Here is an 18,418-nt window from a genome sequence, read left to right as displayed (position 1 = left end):
GGTCACTATTCCTGTACTTTTTCTCACAAATTCAGGATCCTTTCGTTGTCAGTTTAATAGTTATGTTTTTTGTACCTCCATGCCAAAATCCAACCTAGTTTATTAACATGCCAGTGGGAACCTAAAAGTGCTTGTCCTTTTCAGTTGAAAGATTAGTACTACTCCAATGTTGAATCTGTGAAAAGCAAGAACTTTGGCCAACTACTCCCAATAAGCGACAGATCAAATGGGGGCCCCAATTGAGCTTCTTAACACATCTATTGCCATTGATCAGTTCATAAATAGGGCCTTAATTTATTAAGCTTGTAATCTTATTTTCCAAGCTTAGGTGGAGGGCTTAGAAGAATGTAAATTTGGAAAACATCATCAAGAAGACAAGAGAAAGAGAATGATTTTTGTATAGACGCTAAAAAGAGTATATCATGGCTGGATCTACTGATACAATTATTGTTATCACTATGATCATTGCACATGCGTTCATTGTCCTGATCGCTCTTCTTTGTTTGCCGCTTAGATCCAAGTTATAAAGATTACAGCTAACATTATTGTGGATAGTGTATGGAGACTCCTTAAGCAATTTGGCACTCCACTAGATCCTGTCACATGAAGCATATAAAAAGCACGTGAATAGGCATAATATAAGTGGGAAGGAAAAAGAGCAAGTTCAAACTATTAGGTATATTAGAAGACAATATATCCAGATCACACTATGCAGGCATTGATAAAGATCAAGGAACATGCAGTTTCTCTATAATGGCAGCCATAACACTAAGTCTAGGAAATAGCACCTTTTACCCAAATCCCACTATCCAATAATAGAAATAAAGATAAAATAAAATTATAAAGTTATATTTTTTAGAGTCTCACTTAGCTAGCTTAAGAGACTACCACCAAGAAAAAAGTTCAATTTAATTACAACAACCAAATGCAATCTCAATTTAACAAGAAACCAAAAAGTAAAAAGTAAAAATAAAAAGAAGGAAAAAAAAAAAAACAACCTAGAAATAACCCTTTCCCTGACACTCATCCAAAACATCAAACAAAATCATATATTGTTAGAACTTGATAGGTGTTATGTTGGCAAATTCTAGGTGTTAACACTATAAGTGATAAAATGTCTTATTCATAGTTATTTCACGAGAAGATTCAAACGAAGTTCTATGTGTGAAATTGTAAGGGATGCATAGGACACTTTAGAGGTCACTCATGAAGGTACCAAGACTGTCAAAATTCAAAACTTGAAATGTTAATGTTAACATCTAAATTTGAAGAAATTGCGATGAAAGATGATGAGACCTTTTATGATGCATGACTTGAATTAATGACAATGGGCCCAATTAGTGTGAAGGTATTAATCAATCCGTGTGAAGGTATGGTCCTATCGGTGGAAGGTACCGATCGATCAATTTGACATAGCAAAAACCTATTGGTCGACCGATGAAGCTGATCGATTGGTTAGGTGATCATACACTGTGAATTTTAGATCATTCGGCATAAAGTCACTGGTTGATCAGTGGGGCGCGAAAACATGCTAGATACAAATTTAAGCCCTTGTAATTGATCAATCTTCTCCCCCATTTATTAGTGACAGATGAGATAAGTCCAAAAATTGTGAAAACTGGAGGGGGCTTATTTAAGCCTTTTAGAGCATCTCCAGCAAGTGTTTTCATTTTACTACTCAAAATATAACTTTTTTTCATTTTAGCTACTAGTTTTTCACTATACACTCCAACAAGAACATCTATTTTAACTATCTACTCTAATTAAATATTATTTTTCAGTATTATTTTACTATTTTTTTATCATTTTCTTATATTCCCCATAAAAATAGATAAAGAGAGAAGGAGAGAGAAAAGATTAAAAAAATAGAAAGAAAGAGAAAATATAATAAAATATTACTTACAAGTTGCTACAGTTACTTGTAAATATGAAGTTCAATGTAGCAATAGTAGAAAAACCTTCTATTTTACAGTATCTATTGGAGCAAGAAAAGTTAACAAAATAGCTAAATTTAACTAAAAAGTTAGTTTAGAAACACTGCTGAAGATGTTCTTAATGGGACCCAAGCAACCATTTGGTTGTCTAGAGCCTCAAGAACGTGTAGGATTGAGAGAAAGTGAAGGAAGAAGAGAGGGAGGAATAAAAGAGAACTCTTGTCGCAACTCTAGTAATTTGTCCCATGACAATGGATAAGATCAAGGAAGTGCAAGACAAAGGATCTAAAGTGCGCAAAACTCACGACCAAGGTTAGTAAAAGGGAGGCACCCAAATTTTGTGTGTTGCAAGACAGTTTGACATTTGAGGATGTCGTTGTGTACCGAATGTTGAGATGTTGAAAATGGACACCATGGGTGAAGCTCAGCAAACTCTCTACATGGTGCACAGGGTGTAAAATCTCGTTTTTTAAACTAGGGTTAAGAAAACCTTAACGAGGACTTACATAATAGATAAGGAACAAAGAATGATATGGAAATTAGGAAATGGATCTCCACAACACTTAGTGGTAATTGTCTCGGGCCAATCTATTGGTGAGAATATATTAATCAATCGGTGGAAGGTATAGATCGATTAGTTTGACTAAGCGAAAACCTATTGATCGATCGATGATGAAGCTAATCAATCGATTAGCTGATCGCACACTGTGAATTTTAGAAAAAGGTACTCGGTCTATCAGCATACAATTAACTGATCCATCGGTGAGGTGCGAAAACACACCAAATAAAACATTTAAGCCCTTGTAATCTATTGGTCATGTCACCAATATATCAATGATAGACAGTATGCGATTTAGATAAGTCCAAATATTGCGAAAACTGAAAAGCGGACTTATTTACGGCTTTTAATGGGACCCTAGCGACCATTTGGTCATTTAGAGCCTCCAAAATGTGTAGGAGAGAGATAAAGTGAAGAGAGAAGAGAGGGAGGAAGAAAACAGAGCTCTTTTCTTAGTTCTATAGGAGTTCAAATCTCTAAGAGATAATCTCTCAGCTCTAACTTGTGTTTTCATTCCAAAAAACACTGTTATATCAAATGACAAAATTGCCCCCCTAAAAATAACTAAATGGATCCCCTCCATTTCATTTGAAATGGAGAGGATCCTTCTCTATTATTTCAAGGCTTTAACACCTTTAATACCTAGGGCACATTTGGAATGCAAAAAGTACTAGACTTATTTGGGGAATGACTACTGCAAAGAATACAAGAATCTTGAATTGAATAACCATTCCTATTCATTTTTTTTAAAAAAAAAAAAACCCAAAAATGACAAGATTTCATAATTGGAACTGAATCAAATTTCAACCAAATTTCCTAAAATACCCTTACTAGAATCAGCTTTGGTTGCAACTCTAGTAATTTCTCCCATGATTGTGGATAGGATGAAGGAATTGAAGTGCAAGAGAAGGATCCAAAGTGCACAAAACTCACGGCCAAAGTTTGTAGCGCTCTAGATTTTAAAAGTCTTATTTTAGAGATATTAATTTGATGCTAGGATTATATTAATATTCATATTAGGCAATGATATTAATTCTTGAGGAATTTATGATATTGTATGAATGGTAATTGGCGATTGGTAGTTGTATAATAGCAAATGGAATGTAGAATAGTATTTGGAATGTAGAATAGTATAGGGTAGGTAGAATAGTAAATGGAAGGTAGAATAGTAAATGAAGGGTAGAATTGTAAATGAAAGGCGGAATAATATTTGGTTTTTTTCCTATAAATAGAGCTTCCCCCTTCACAAATTTCACCACTCCTCTCCCTTCTCTTCCACATATTCTTCCTTCTTCCGCTTTCTACTCTGTCTTTCTTCTTTCTGAGAGTGTTTACACAGAGTAGAGAGAGAAAGGGCGAGACAAAGCGCTGTAAGAAAGAAAGAACATGAGAGAGAGAGGGGGAGAGAGAGAGAGAGAGAGCTAGCAGAGAGATGGTGAGTGGCAGAGTTAGAGGGAGAGGCTGTGAGATGAAGATAATTCAGAGAAAGATGGAGACAGAGAATCAGAGGTTGAGAGGGAGTTTTTGGAGACTGTGAGAGATATTGAAAGAAAGAGACTGTACGAAGCAGAATGGGTTTCAACAAGTAATTACCTTTGATGATCCATTCATGTAATCCACTGTAAGTATTCTTACTTACTGATAGTGATATTGATATTCAATAATATAGATCTGTGTAGCTTTATTAAATGTCTGGCATTTTGATATAATTGCATCAACAATGATTTATATTATTATGAATCAATTGACTCATTACTTTACAGTTTTTGTAGTGCTTGCCGGAATGGAAAGTCAAGGTAATTATGCAGTTGTGATTAGAGCTTCATATTTGAGATGTACAGAGATTCTAAGTTGGTGAAGTTTGTCTAGAGTTTATACAATCAGATAGATTTGTATAAATGCCTTGTTTGGCATAATTGTGGGTATTTTGTATAAAGAAAAATATTTTTAAGAGTATTGTTTTGTATTGATAAATTTCAAATTTTCCACTATATAAGATTATTTCAGCATAACACTTGATTTATTTACAAGACAAAAGAAGAGAAATATCGAGATGTTACAAAGTTAGTAGAGGAGAGGCACCCAACTTCTGTGTGTCGAAAGACAAGAGTTTTGAGATTTGAGGACTGTCGTTGTATACCAGATGATGAGATGTTGAAAATAAACATCATGGGTGAAGCTCATCAATCTCTCTACATGGTGCATAGGGTGTAATACCTCATTCTAAACTAGGGTTAAGAAAACCTTAATAAGGACTTAAAGAATAAAAAAGAAATAAAGAATGATGTGGAAATTAGAAAAAATGGAATCGAACAACACTTAGCGGTAATTGTCTTAGGCCAATCTATCAGTGGTGGGAATGTACTAATCAATCGATGGGAAGGTATGGACCTATCGGTGGAAGGTATTGATCGATAAGTCTAACTCAGCAAAAACCTATTGATCGATTCGTGGTCTAGCTGATAGATAAGTTAGGTGATCATACATTGTGGATTTTAGAAAAAGGTACTTGATCGATCGGCATAAAGTAACTGATCGATCGGTGAGGTGCGAAAACACGTTAGATAAAAATTTTGTACAAAAATTTACTCCAATCTACTCTAATAAATACAAAGTGATCTGACATGTGAGAGACACGTACTTGTTTTTAACATTATTAACAACAATTAACTCTCCTACATATGTAATGCTCACCCAATGTCTAAAATTTTAAGAAACCTAGAATCCAAGAGTCCACCTACAGACCTTTCTTCTCCCTTTTCTCTTTCTCACATGTTATGAGAAGGGAAAAATATAAAAAAGCTCTCCAAACTAACATCCGTTTGCGATAGAGCTCCACAATGTCTAAAAGGTACTAAAGTAGCCCATCAAACTACCAAAATGTATCAAAAAGGTCACTTATTTTTTTTATATTCGTATAATACCCCTATTCTTTTAACAAATAAAATAATAAAATATATAATTGTATAGAAAAAAAAATAAAAATAAAAAATAATGGGCAAATAAATACAAAAAAAAAATGAAATAAATAAATAATTAATCACTGTAGTTAGCCTAAATTACAAATTGCTTCATGTCGTATGAAAGTATAATCAAAAGTTCTTGAGATATTCAAAAAAAAAAAAAAACAATTTAATCACTAGAGTCTGTTAAAAAATTGTTTTTATTCCCCCATTGGTTTTTTTTGTATTTTTATAAAATTATTTGGTTTTTCTTTTATATTATTTTATTATTTTATTTGTTAAAAGAATAGGGGTATTATAGGAATATAAAAAAAATAAGTAACATTTTTTATACATTTTGGTATTTTGATGGGTTACTTTAGTACTTTTTTAACATTATGGAGTTCTATTAGAAACGATTGTTAATTTTGGGGCTTTTTTATATTTTTTCCAAAGAGAAATTGCTAGTGGTGAAAGATATTGGGTTTTTTACCTGACAGAGTCATTCTACCATCATCTAAACCCTTTTCCAACACCCACTAGTTGTATGTTTTTTGTGCTATGTTTTTCATCACTTTTATTTATAATATTGACTTTCTAAAGCCCACGTCCATAAGACATTTTGTATAATTTCTTCCCTTCTTTCTTCGGTTCTTCCATGGAATATTGTTTAGTTGTTTGCACCATAATTTCATGGCTTCCTCACATCAAAACCAACCAAAAATCATCACCAAATTGAACAAAAAACCCAATATCTTCCACCGTAACAATTTTTCATAACATGTGAGAAAGAGAGAAGGGAAAAGCAAATTTTTGAGGCCGACTTTCTCCTAATTTGGGCCCCTCAAAATTTTGAACCTTTTTTTCTTTCTTTTTTTATTTTTATTTTTTTTCTTAATTGAATAAGGGAAAAAAGGCTACAGGAAATTTTGAACCTTGGGTGAGCATTACAAACGTTAGTAGAAGAAAAGTTAACAACTACCGAGAAAATTAAAGAAACATATGCCTATTACATGTTTATAGGACACTTGGCATTTTGTAGAGCGGTTTAAAAGAAATTTTTTTCCAACCAGATTGAAAAAAAAAATTTATTCTCAAAAATTTAAGCCCTAATAATCGATCAGTCATATCACCGATATATCAGTGACAGAAAGTGGGGGATTTAGATGGTCCAAAAATTGTGGCAATTGGACGGGGGCTTATTTAAGGATCTTAATTTATGGGACCCTAGCGACCATTTGGGAACAAAGAGAGGGAGGAACTGAGGAAGGAAAGAGAGCTGGTTATTTGGGAGTTCAAGACCCGGAAAGGTAATCTCTCAACTCTAGCTTATGATTTCGTTCCTAAAATCATTGTTAGTTCCAAGGCTCCAATACCTTTAACTGACGTCATGCACGTGTGGAATAGGATCGTACTAGCCTTATTTGGGAATAGGAATCAGTATTATCGAGAACACAAGAATCCAGAATGCAATGACCATTCCATATTCATTTGTGTGATGAAACTCTAGATCGACCAAATTTTTTAATCGGAATGAATGCACTTACCTTATGGGAGTAACAACCAAATTTCTTAATTAGAATGGAATCGCATAAAAAGGATCTAGACGGTGAGAACTGCAGACGTTTCCTCAAATCTGTTTAAACCATAGTTTGACTCAGCCTCATAGGGCATTAATGGGAATTCAAGACGGCTAATACTAATTAGGTATACGTGAAAATTCTCTATTATGAAGATTCGAACTCACGCCCTAATACATGTCCTGATCAATTGAAAAAATTTATTGGGCCATTGAACTACCCCCCTTAATAGTAGGAATATGTAACTATTACTTAGGAATGAATACTTCTAAGATAAAAATGTAACTAAACAACTAAATAAGTATTCCAAATGAATAGCTATTCTATTTTTTAGCCTATTTTTGGGTACCAATAATACCCTTATAGGCATGAACGGCGTGGACCAAAACAAAATGGAGCTCAATTAACAAGCCCTGCCCAAGAGCATGTTCCTTAGGGCAGAAACTTCAGTCCAAAAGGTAAGAAATCAAGTCAAGTCTCGAGAGAACAGTTTGAGGCCAAGGGTCCATAAAAGACCCTTAGGTGGACTTTAGCCTAATTAAGTTTTACATTATTAATTACTATATGCATGGAAGAGACATTGTATTAAAAACTAGAAAATATTTAGGATATGGCAATATAGTAATTAAGCAACTTTGCATAAATTTACCCCCATGGTCTATGTCATTTCTTGACGAGCTAGAAGAAGTAGGTGGGGAGCCCAACGACAGATCATTGCAATCTGCTCCAAAGTAGCCTGGCAAAAAATATTTGCAAGGAGTAATTTAATTTAAGAAAATTTCAGAAAATTTGGTAAACTTTCACGCGTTTTGAAACTACCATTTTAAAGTACAAGAACTCTCAATTTAGGATATCCCAAAGCTTTCAATTTTTTCCAATGACATTCACTCATTAGGATTTTTCACTAAATATTTTCAAAATTCTCAAAATACTCATGTTTTTTTTTATAATAAAATAAAATAAAAATTTCAAAGATTCAGGTAAAAATTTAAAAGTTCTTTATCGTAAATTGAGAGTTTTTAAACTTTAGGGATATAGTTTCAAAACGAGTAGAAGTTTATAAGGTTTTCTGAAGTTTCTCCTTAATATTTTCTTTAATTTGTTATGTCCGAGGAAATAATAATAATATTCTCAAACTCTTTTTTGAAATGGAGATAAAGAACATTTTTTTTTTTAAAACCTTTTTTAATTATTTGGAGATATTCAAATTCATTCAAGTAAATTCTGGTAATCAGCTTACATGGCTTGAAACAAGCTAAGCCCGTTAAATTCATCAAATTTGACGATCCTTCATTGCAATTGCATGTGTATCCAGCTCCATTGGCCATGCACGTTCCGTCACCGCACCAAACTAGGGCACAAGCTGTAACCCATATATAAATAAATAAATCAAATTTTGAATAAGAAAAAATACAGTTTCTCAGTTTATTTGCATAATTTTTTTTCACATTCATTTTTGCTTGTGCCCTTTTTTAAAAATAAAAAATAAAAGAGAAATGCTTGGCTTCATTAAAAAGTCCATCTTTTGGCCATTTTAATCCTAAGTAGCATGGTCAATTTTAAAATTAATAGATTTTAAACAATAAATTAATAGATTTCTAGAAAATAGGTCATGCCACCTAGGTTTAAAATGACCAAAAGATGAACCTTTTAATGAAACCAAGCATTTCTCGTTAAAATATGCTATGATTCATGAGTGTACGGTTAGTCAGGTTCGGAAGAGATGGGAGAACAGGAGGAACTAGCGGTGGCGGAGGCGCTGGAGATGCATTACCACATTGGAAATCAAGTGTGCCTGCAATGTCATTGGTAGCCCAATTAGTTATTTGTTTTGTCTTTAATTGTATGTGAAAAAAAAAATTAAAAATAAATAGAAGTTCATATTTTGAACATTTTAATTGCCCAATTGGGATAAATATTAAAAAATAATTATATGTATAGCAGATTGAAATCTTATTATTTGTTTCAAAGCATTTAACTAACTCTCCTTGAAAAATGGAATTAATAAAATCTTCTACGTCTAGATATTGTTTCCCCCTTTTTAGCTTGAAGCTTTTGTGTGAGAAAATAGCAAAAACAAAAATAAAAATCCTTTCGAACCCAAATTTGATTCGTTGAGTTCCTAATGCACTCCATAAGTTATGCAGGGGCCCATTTCGTACTCCATATCAACAGCAAAATGGGTGAGTCATAATTAAAAATAGGGTAAAGTCCACTTAACTCCCTCAGACTACTATCCTAATAACAATTTACACCCAAACTATCAATTGCAACAATTTACTTCGCAAACTACCAAAGCAATGACAATATACTCTCAATTTAAAAAAAAAAAAAAAAATTACAAAATTACTCTTACTAAAATAAAAACAAAAATACTAAAATTTAATTTTTTTTTTAATTTTTAAAGGTATTTTTGTCTTATTGAAAATTCTATAAGGGTGATTTAGTCATTTTGCTAGCATTTGGAGGTACATTGTCGTTGCTTTGATAGTTTTGAGGGTAAATTGTCGTAATTGATAGTTTAGGGGGAAGATTGTCATTTGGCTGATAGTTTGAGAGGATTAAGTAGATTTTACCCTTAAAAATAAATAAATAAATAAATAATTGAAATCTTTTCGGTTCATGGGAGATCTGCGGAAGAAGTTTTGGTTGAGAGAGCTACCTTTTTCACTGTTTCTAATGGCCTATTATTTCACAATCTTGTTGGAATTGCATATTTTGTGACACAAAGCAAGGAATAGCCAAGAAATTTAAAATTCCAAAGTGACCAAAATCCCATTAAGACATACACAGAATCCCCCAAAAGAACTAAAAGCCTGAAATCATTAGCATCAATCAAAACATTTAAGAAGTGAAATTAAACAAAAAAATAAATTGAAAATATAGATTTTTTTTTTTTTTTTTCTCTGTTTGACAAGGAAAAGTGAAGGGTCTATCGAGTTACACTTTATAGAGGGTCTTTCATATCTTTGTATGCACACAACCCACTTAGAGGAATGAGTAACGTTAGAATTTCTTTCTGTATTTTTCTTTTGTGACTCTAAAAATGATGTATTTTTTAAAATCACTATTGAGCTTATGATTAATGACTATTGAATTTTGATCAAATGGTAATTTTAAAAGCCAATACATTTTTTGAATGATACGATTCATTACTCCACTTACACTACAAAAAAATGCAATATTAGTGACGTGGCAACTGTTCACTAATTTTTGCTACGTCAGTATTTGGTGACATGAAAATTTCGGACACGTTACTAAAATCTTTAGTAACGTGTCAATTTTAACATGTCATCATTTGGTGACGTGTTAAACCTGCCACGTTACCAAATGATTGACACGTCATCTTTTAGTAACATGTCACTTTGGCACATTACTAAATGGTAACATGTCAAATTGACATGTTACACTTTTGGTAACGTGTCACCGTTTAGTAACGTGTCACATTGACACGTTACCATTTGGTAATGTGTTATAATGACACATTACTAAAGCATGACGTGTCACATTGACACGTCACCAAATGTTGACATGTCAATTTAATACGTTACTAAATTTAATTAATTAAATATTTAATTTGTAGACACAAAACTAATTAACTGAATTATTGAACAATCGATACATATATATACCTGTATAAAACTCGGCTCGCTCGTTTAACGTTCGCGCGAATACTAACGCAAGTTGTACATTTTTTATTATGTATATATAATAAAAATATACATGTACGACTTGCACTAATATTCGCGCGAACGTTAAATGAGCGAGCCGAAAATTAGTAACACTAGCATATGTATGGACACGAAACTAGGTAATTTTTTTTTTTTTAATAACAAAATTAAGAAAATTGGAAATAAAGCTGGCATATGTATTGCATGCATGCAATAGAAACAAGTTTTCTTAGCAAGAAATTCCAAACTACTATATCGGCTTGCTTGTGCCCAACTATCTGATATAAGTGATCCGCTCATGCATGGACACGAAACTAGTTAACTCAATTATTAAACGATTGATATAGATATACCCGTATAAAATTGGGCTCCCTCGATCATTTAACGTTCGCAAATATTAGCGCGACTCGTATATATTTATTGTATATACACATAATAACAAGTACTAGTAATATATATACGTACTTATAATTAAGTACTATACAATAATTTGGTGGTCTATATTATTGATTAAGTATTTGGATTTACTAATTACTAACAGTAAGTACCACGTGCTTACTGTTACTTAATTAGTAAATCCAAATTCCAAATACTTAATAAATAATTTTATATATATATATATGGATCCATTCCATATATCTATAGACTAAATTTAATATAAATGGGTGCATGTACTTATTAATGATATTTGGCACTAGAAATTTAATATACATAATCATATCGATTCATATGTATATGATTTCTCGAAAATCAGGATACTTATTGATATTGGCACTAGAAATTTAATATATATAATCATATCGATTCATATAATGAATATGATATATACCATATATGCATGATACTGTGGCTTGAATAATCTCTAATGAAATGATTACCATTAATATTGTTAAACCATAAATATAATTATATTATTGTATTGATAGTTACAATATTCAAATTAATATAATTATGTACTATCGATCAACTTAGTCCCATTGTTATTAAAAAATAAAAATGTGGTTCTTAGTATTAAAATTATATTCTAGACTATTAATACATATATTATAGTCTATAAGGGCTTGGTGCATGTTCGATCTCCTAATCTTAAGTATATATTGTTTTTAAAAACTAAGTTAGCAAATTAAGAGCTAGCCTTTTTTTTTTTTACTTGGTAATAAAAAAGAAAATTAGTATATCGAGGATATTGATTACGAGCTCAACCCTAGATCTTCATTACCTTCATATAAAATTATGAAAAATTAAAAAGCTATAGCTAGGGCTGGCTAAAACATCAATATATATACTTGGCCCCTAAGGTTTACAAAACCTATGAGGCATATTAATTGCATGCATGCTGCCCATGCATAAGCTGTAGAACAAGATTTCTTATAACCCTAAGGTTTACAAAGCCTCTGGTACATGTCTACATACATATACTAGGTTGGGGTGGGAAATATTTTACAAATTAATTTATTTTTGTTACTTTGTTTTCATTTTTGGAAATTAAATTAAATCGTGATGTGTCATGTTTGCCACGTCACGCTTTAGTAACGTGGCACATATAGCACGTCAAGGTTTAGTGACGTGGCACATATGCCACACCACCCCATTGGTGATGTGCCATGTGGTCACACGTCACATGTCACCAACGGGGTATTGGGACCCACGCCTACAGCTCGCCCACACTCACAGCACTCCTTCTTCTTCCTTCTCTTTCTTTTTTCTTCTCCCTCCTTTTTTTTCTTCTCCTCCGGTGCGCACCTTTTTTTCTTCTTTCTTTTTCGTCTCCGGCTGGCCGGTGATCACTCACTCTCTCCCTCGATCCCACTGATCTCTCCTGGCATGATCACAACTCTCCGACAGCACTATCTCCCTCCGACGGTCTCTCTCAATCTCCGGCACTCTCTCCCTCTCCGACAACGTACATGTATATATATTTACACTTTATATATATATGCTTATAATTTTTTTTATTTTTTTTGTTAATTATTGTATATTAGTTTGAAATTTAATTATTCGTTTTACTTTTTGTATGCTAGGAATTTTGTACATATTGTTTATAGTGTAAATGTTTAAAAAATGCATTTAAATAATTTGTAGACCAATAATTTTGTTTAACCTAGATTTATTTTGTTTAGGGTCATCATAAAAAAAATGCATTTAAATAATTTGTAGACCATTAATTTTGTTTAGGTTATTACAATTATATTAGTGTAAATGTTATTAAATGTTACAACTAACCTAGATTGTTTTATTCCTTAATTGTTTAGGGTCCTCATAACAAATGCATTTAAATTTGTAGACCGATAATTTTGTTTAGGTTATTACAATTATATTAGTGTATATGTTATAATAAAATTTAAAAAAAAAAAAAAAGAAGAAGAAAAAAAGATGTCAAGAAAAAAAAATATTTAAATTATTTAGATTTTATGTAACAAATGCGATAACTCAATTTGGACTTCAATTTTAATTTGTTTAGGTTTTGCAGATTTAGATTACGTACATGTAAATAAATAATAAAAAAAAATGCAATAATTTAAATTTGTAGTGGTTTTAATTTTGTTAGGTTTTGCAAATGTGGATTATGTAACTAACCTAGATTTAATTATTCCTTGTTAGGGTCCCCATAACAATGCATTTATCTATGTGTTTAGGGTAATATAATGTAGGGTTCCTAATTTCTCAATTTGTAACTTATGCAGACACAATTCTACATCTTGCCTGACTCGAATATTGAGGCAATCAAGGACACGTTCAAAGACATGGACAAGAAGCTGAAGCTTTGGAGACATAAGTTAAAAAAGAAACTCGAAATTCAGCGCGGTGATACTCCTGCAATAGTGAGTGTGAGGATGGGGAAGACCCTTGGAAAGTACGACCCCATAGACATGGAAATATTGTTAGAGAAATGATGTGATTACTCGAATCAAGTAGGCCACGAGTTTAATTTTATTTGTGTATTTTATTAATTGTAATTGTTTGATGACTCGCAGATTAATAATGTAAGTTGTGTATGTAGGACTGTGCTCAACATATGAGAGACATACAAGCATTGAATAAAACACCACACTGCACTAGCTCGACGAGCTTCGCAAGGGTGTCACATGAGGAAGTATGTTTGTCATTTACCAAATATATATATATATATATATATATATATATATATATATATATATGTGTGTGTGTGTGTGTGTGTGTCATCAAGAGTTTAATATATATACCAACATATGTTTATGTTGTGGGTTTTTGCAGGTAATTACTTCGGGCAAGGCTCCTACGCGAGTGAAAAGTTATATCAAGACCCATAAAAAGAAAGATGATAGCTTCCCAACTCCGGAGGTCGATGAGAGAATTGTATGCTGCTTACACCTTATCTTAAATTTTTATTTGTGTATTAACTTATTTTGAATTAACACTTAGCTAACGATAATCATGTCTAATGTAACATACAGGTAATGATGGAGGAACTATTGGAAACTGAATCTGCAGAATTGATAGATGGGCCCTAGGGGACGGTTTGGTGGGCACCGAACGACGCGTACGCCCAGGCGTGCACAACAATAAGCCTAAACATGTGGATCGTGTTCGAGGGGTTGGTAAAAATATTCTACTTGTGCGCGGCAACATCCACTCCTATTATACATTGTCCCAAGCACGGTCACAAAACCCTAGAAGCTCGATTGTCTCGCAAATGATTGAAAGAGAACTCGAACTTGAAAGGGAGCAACACATGGCACAGTTGGCTGCACAATTGGCCTAGCAGAGGGAGCAGATTACTGCGGAGGTTACCGCACAGATGGTTGCGCAGATTGCTAAGCAGATGGCGGTGTATGAGGCCCGGGTTTGTGTGCTTGAGGGCTCAAGACATGTCACCTTCGAATCGAAGGTGACTAATGTTAGGGCTCCGCACGACACAGAGTCTCCAGCCCATGTGATTGTGAGATCCTTAGTAGATAGTCGATCAGGTAACACTATATTATTTTTTGTTTCTCTTTTAATAATACGATCACCTTCTAAAATGACTATCATTTTAACGGTTAGTAATTTTGTTTGATAATCACACTTTGTGCGTATCTTTCTGTCACACATGCATGTGCATAACACATTTGCAACGCAATATATATAGAGGACGTAAGAGTAGAAGCTGAGGACGGCGATCACAATGAAAGCCAACAACGGACCTCAGCTAGACAAAAGTCTCGTTTATCAAGACATTGTACCCCTGGTTCAGCATCCCCGTACATATATATATGACTTAATAAAAATTGGTTGTCGAATAATCAAATAGCGTATATACTTAATTCAAAATACTTGAAAAATAGGAAAACCAATTAACATGTTTTGTGGTTGTGGAAATGCTGGATATATCAATCATATATATGCTTCATAATTTTGTTTCACTCCCTATTTTGTGTAGATAATTGCTTGGTAGTGGGAATGAGTGAATTATTATATGTTGTGCCATTTCAAATTATGTGTATGGTTTTCTTCATAGCCATGTAGCGATATGAATTATATATATCCCAACAAATATATGTTATACTCAGCTTCACCTTATTTTCACCTTTCGTATGGATTATCATTGAAACTTTATTGTTCTTGGTTGGTTTGGTGGTGGCTGCTGGTTGGAGCTTTGCATATTTAATGTTGCAATATTTGTTGAAGCTGATTGGGTTGGCTGCCTCATTTTGTTTTAATTCAATCCATTGAGTATAACACACACACACATACACATATATATAAAGTGATCATGTGTGTGTTGATAGTGTAGATATATATCTTGAAATTGTTTATGCGACGTTTATAGATTTGTTAAACCTGAATATTGTTGAGTATGATGACCTTCGTATACTTTGACGTTGCGCATCGCTTAGGACTTGATGTTTGCTAATTAGTTGATTGTTTGCTATCATGTTTGCTAATTGATTGTTTGTTTTATCATTTGCAGTTAGTGCGAAGAACTCAGGCGGTTATGATGGTGTTTACTCGGATTTGGTTTGGGTGTTTGTTTGAGTCATATATTCGCGAATAACTTAAGTTGTATATTTCTTATGTTTTGTTGATATATATAGTGGTGTATAGAGACAATTTTATTTAATTGATAGATTATTTGTGATAGTTGACAGTTTTTGTCTAAATTATTTATGACAGGTGATAGATAAGTGATAGTTATCTTGATGGATAGTTAGTGTAGTCTACATGTGTAACTCGTATATCAGGTGTGGCGGCGCCTAAACTCGGGTATAATGACCCGAGAAATTTTTTTCCTGCTAGAATTGGTGATGTGTTAACTCTGACACGTCACTACATGGTGACGTGTTAGAGAGTTGACACATCACTAAAGGGGTAACGTGTCTAGTTTAACACGTTACCTATTTGGTAACATGTCATATTAGACACGTTACCACTTTGGTGACATGTCAAATATGACACGTCAATAAACGTTAATGATGTGTCAAGTCTGACATGTCATTAAAGTTTAATAATGTGCCATATGACACGTCACCCTTTGGTGACGTGTTAAATATGACACGTTACTAATGTTTTGGTAATGTGTCAATTTCTGACACGTCATCAAATGGTGACGTGTCAAAATCAATACGTTACTAAATTCCCATTTGTAATATCCAATTTCTTAACCAGCCACACACGTCACTAACGGTCCATTACCAAAAATATGTTTTTTTGTAGTGTTAGAGAGACATGCATCCAATCGTGTGCATATTCATATATATTGTAAACTGAAAACCTAGGATCAAAACTCGTAAAAGATTAATTCTAAATACTCAATGCCTATCGGCCATCAATTAAGTAAAATGAGAACTGGATATATAAGAAATGAGCATATAGCATTACTCTTTGTAAAAAAAAAAAATCAAAATACCACATGTAAGTCATATTTAGAGGTGGAGAAAGAGAGAGAGAAACTCACAGTTAGGAACAACACAAGAGGGGAAGGTCAAAGGACCAATCTGAATTTTCTTCCAACCAGGATTACACTCACAATCAAAACCAATGATTGAAGCAGTGGAGGGTATGCATGTTCCTTGGCCACAATTTATTATTGCACACACAGCATCTGCACACACAAACCATTATCACCCACAAACAAAACCATCCAAATGAAAGAAAAGTGAAACAATATTTTGGTTTTCTGTTATGTTAAGAATACTAGCTAGAATATATAGGTTGTCACCTTGTATTGGGTCTGACATCAACTGTGTGGAACTGGCTGTCAGATTGCTGTGGAAGATCAAGAGAGTAAGGAGAAGGAGATTGAAACAGATTAGATTGACATTTTTGAAACTGAAGGCTTCCATCATCAAGGCTAGGGTGGGGCAAGGAAGGGCTACATGGTTGGTGGTGCAAGTTTAAATGGCATTTATAGAAGAGTTAACAAAATTATGATAACCTCACCTGGAAGTCACCTGTTTTCTTTTTCTTTTTTTTCTTTTTTAAGTTACTTGAAGTACTTCAGGATCATTTTTTCCTTTATAACTCAATTTTATTAAACTGATTTTAACATGTATTTTTAATTATTTAATGCATTATTAATAGAGCATTTCCTCCAACCTAATTTATAACATTAACATTTGTTATGTATTTTTAAAAATATATATAAGAACTTAAGAATAGATTTTAGTTTAATAAATTATTTTTAACCCAATTTAAAGAAAAAGAAAAATTATCCATATTTGTAGCCATTAATCTTACAGCCTACTATAGCATAAATTCAATTAAAGCAATTTTCATATAAAAAAATATAAAAAATTAAAGCAATCTTGATTCGAATATCTACCGAACTTTCTTTATGGCCAAACTCTTTAAAACATTTGAAGCGGTATTGTTTGGACGAAAAAGAGAAAAGAAAAAAAAGCAAGGGAAGACTTTCCAAATTCCAAGTGGTCCAACATAGGGGCAGAGGTACCAAGAAAAGTATACCCTTTTGGGTAATGGGATATCCGCTCTTGTGTTTCAAGTGTAGTTAATATTTTTTTCTCGAGGAAAAAAAAAAAGGAGTTTGAATGGGGCGGGGGAAACGATGGAGGGAAAAGGAGGAGACAGTGAGATAAATTGGTCGTGTCGATTTACAATTGGTGGTTGAGAGTTGAAGACGGACAGTCCTGCCAAGGCATTGTTTGGCCCGTCTTTAATTAAATATGTCCTACCTCATGACCGATCCTTAGGGAATAGGAGCCTCTTTGTTAAAAAATTAACTAAATATTATTTATTTTATGATTCAAATTTAAAATTTGTATGTATATGATTTTATATTATTTAAGTTTTTTAATGACATATCAGTCGTTAAATTTACCAATTTTAAATCTTGACCAATAAGTAAAAAAAATACTTTTCGTACTCATTGCTACTTCAGACTTGTCGCTCAAGGCTTCTCTCCTCTTTTTTTTTTTTTTTTTTTTTTCCCTTTAATTTAAAACGTGTTTAGTATATGAAAAAAAATGCAAACTTAATCTATGTGATTGTCAGATTTGTAGATTCGAATCCTCTCTAGTCCATTTTGGACCGGAGAATGTCCAATTCATAGATAGAATTTTTTGAAAAGAAATTTTAGGGCTATAAATGAAATACGTGTACCACTACTTAAATATAATAATAAAATATTATTTAGAATAAAAATAATAATAATAAAAATAATGGAGTGGCTGACCACCCCATCTTAACCCCTGCCACCCCATTTTTACCTTAGGGGGTGGCTTCAGCCGCCCCTAGACCGGCTAGTCTGGGGCGG

At 32.9% G+C, this 18,418-nt stretch overlaps 1 protein-coding gene across 1 annotated transcript; it reads right to left on the bottom strand.

The window, feature by feature from the left end:
• Positions 1 to 363: 363 nt before the first annotated feature.
• On the bottom strand, positions 364 to 16,990 carry LOC132188755 (uncharacterized). Its single transcript, XM_059603290.1, has 6 exons — positions 16,865 to 16,990; positions 16,601 to 16,747; positions 8,718 to 8,810; positions 8,256 to 8,378; positions 7,665 to 7,751; positions 364 to 596 (listed from the first exon to the last, which is right to left on the bottom strand). The coding sequence occupies exons 1-6, from the start codon at positions 16,986 to 16,988 to the stop codon at positions 511 to 513; spliced, it is 660 nt and encodes a 219-aa protein (XP_059459273.1). The 5' UTR covers positions 16,989 to 16,990; the 3' UTR covers positions 364 to 510.
• Positions 16,991 to 18,418: the final 1,428 nt, after the last annotated feature.

The sequence above is a fragment of the Corylus avellana genome, chromosome ca7, assembly GCF_901000735.1.
Source record: "Corylus avellana chromosome ca7, CavTom2PMs-1.0".
Taxonomy (NCBI): Eukaryota; Viridiplantae; Streptophyta; class Magnoliopsida; order Fagales; family Betulaceae; genus Corylus; species Corylus avellana.
This window is presented reverse-complemented; position numbering and strand designations above follow the sequence as displayed.